The 2,105-nt window shown below is 49.8% G+C and overlaps 1 protein-coding gene across 1 annotated transcript in view; it reads left to right on the top strand.

Moving 5' to 3' along the window:
• The window catches only part of EMH_0087310 (SAG family member), a gene marked incomplete at both ends in the record, with an annotated part of 1,258 nt that extends 772 nt beyond the window's left edge, over positions 1-486 (top strand). The window contains 2 exons of the mRNA XM_013501132.1: positions 3-247; positions 378-486. Coding sequence (XP_013356586.1) covers positions 3-247; positions 378-486 — 354 coding nt within the window. The remainder of the gene's footprint in view (positions 1-2; positions 248-377) is intronic.
• Positions 487-2,105: the final 1,619 nt, after the last annotated feature.

Below are 2,105 nucleotides of genomic sequence, written 5' to 3'. Positions count from 1 at the left end.
AAAACCCCAAAGTAGACTGCGCATACTTCACCTGCCCAGCACAACAGGATTCGAAGAAGCAAAAAAGTGATCCTGTCGGCAACGACGGGACAGATCCCCCTGGAGAAGGAGATTTACCGAGCGTTGACGAAGGGGAGCCAGATTCAAGACCGGAAGACGAGGATGAGAGCACGACGGACAAAGAAGTGAAGGCTCTTCTTTGCGTCACCACCCCCAATGCCCTGACGACCAACAATGCCCCATACACGTAAGTTGAATTACAGCGTATGCATCGCATCGCTTGTATGGCTTCATGCCAGCTGAGTGCTACAATGCCTGCTTGGACAGCCGTTCCTCTCAATAAATGGTGGTTTTCGAGTGTGACATGTGCCTATCAGGCAAGTCCAATGGGATCAGATCACCGCTGGATTCAACAAAAACGCTGCGCCTGCATTGTCTACGTTCCTTGGCTTCGCTGCAGTAGCAGTCAGCTGTCTTCTCCTGTGAGCGCCCTGCCAATTTCATTCCACATCGCACGCAACCTATTAAGAATATGTTTAGTGCGAGCAATCGTTAGACATGGTGTCTAACGAGCGCTTGAAACTCTAGAAGCTAAAGGGCTTCGGCTCGGGAAACTTTCGGAGCCACCTCAGTGCAGCTGTGTAGGGAACCTGGCGCTCCTGAAAACACAGCCGGCCGGGCTTTTTTTAAGAGTGCAAGGACATACAATACTGATTACAGCAGTGGAATAACATCGGATTCAACTGGGATACCTGGACGCTGTGATAGGTTTCACCTGTCGGCCTTGAAATGATATGAATTGCAGCTCACCATAATGCAACTAGTCCTCCAAGGCAAGACTACATACAAGCACAACCAAGTTCCCTTTGCAATTCGGCGTGAAGAAAATACTGTAAACAGCCTACATGGCCCATAGTATGGAGCCTGCACACCAGGGATGTACGTATACCAACTTTACAGACCACATTGTGCCAAATCCCGTACGTTAACTACGCAGAAACAGAGAAGGGTCCGATTCAGCATCAGGTTTCTGGGTTGGAGCAGCAAAACAACCCGCGCGAAAAAATATGCAACAAATTAAGGTCGCCAAATTGTTTGCTCCATTGACAGTGCACATAGCTGCAAGCGCATGGAATCGGGACTTCTTTTTTCTAATGGAACGCGCTTGTGCTCCACGAAGGGTCCGGATTGAAGAGAAGAAAGAGTATCTGAACCGTGGGCGCTCAGCCAGCCCCACACACTTCTCTACAGGGACCATCCACACCACACCTATGCGAAATAACCTCAATAACGGGTGTTAAATCAATATCTAACAGCTAGAGGGGAAATACAGATTGCGGCGGAGGAGAAGCGGAGCTTGGGGTTCTTCGCATCCCCAGTCAACGGCAAACGCTCCGATAAATGCCCAGCGACTTCTTCGGAATACTTTTCAAGGAAAAGGCACCAATTAAACCAAAACCAAACATAATATAGTATAAAATTTGAATTGTATCACTTGGTGGTGAGGGTTACGGAATTGCTCTGGGCAGAATGAGGACTGGTGCCAGCCAGCAAGGCAAGGATTGAGACCGCCGCCAGTGCATCCCCAACGCTCACACCGTCGAGGATCTACTTCGAGTACTCGTTCTCCCTTCTTTGAAAGTCCGTGTATATTTTAGAATACCTTAGGTGTCTCACGCCCACACATACTTCTCTGGATCTCGAGAATGGTTGGTCTCAAGCTCCTGTCGTTGGCGCTCGCCACCATTTTCTCGGTGGGCACCAACAGGGCAAGCGCAGCTGGCAGTGTAGCCACAGCCAGTAAGTCTTTTGAAACAATTTTCGCAAATCTAAGTCATAGAGAAAGTAACGCGAAAAGACGTCGAAATTGTGCACGGTTGTGTTGGGCGGGCGTATGCAGACAAGGCAGACAGGGTGGATTGCTCGGAGTCAATGAACGCGGCCCGCAAACTTGTCGGCTTCGCCGACCTCACACAGGGAGAGGAAGGAAACGAAAAACTCCCAATAGACCCCGCTGCTAAGGCCCGCACTGAGGCCGTAGCCGCTTACGTGAAGTCAGTGTGCACGGCGTTAAAAAGTGTAAGTCGCGGTACTAAATTCCTTGA

This window comes from Eimeria mitis, genomic scaffold (genome assembly GCF_000499745.2).
Source record: "Eimeria mitis Houghton genomic scaffold, Emh_scaff6394, whole genome shotgun sequence".
Taxonomy (NCBI): Eukaryota; Apicomplexa; class Conoidasida; order Eucoccidiorida; family Eimeriidae; genus Eimeria; species Eimeria mitis.
This window is presented reverse-complemented; position numbering and strand designations above follow the sequence as displayed.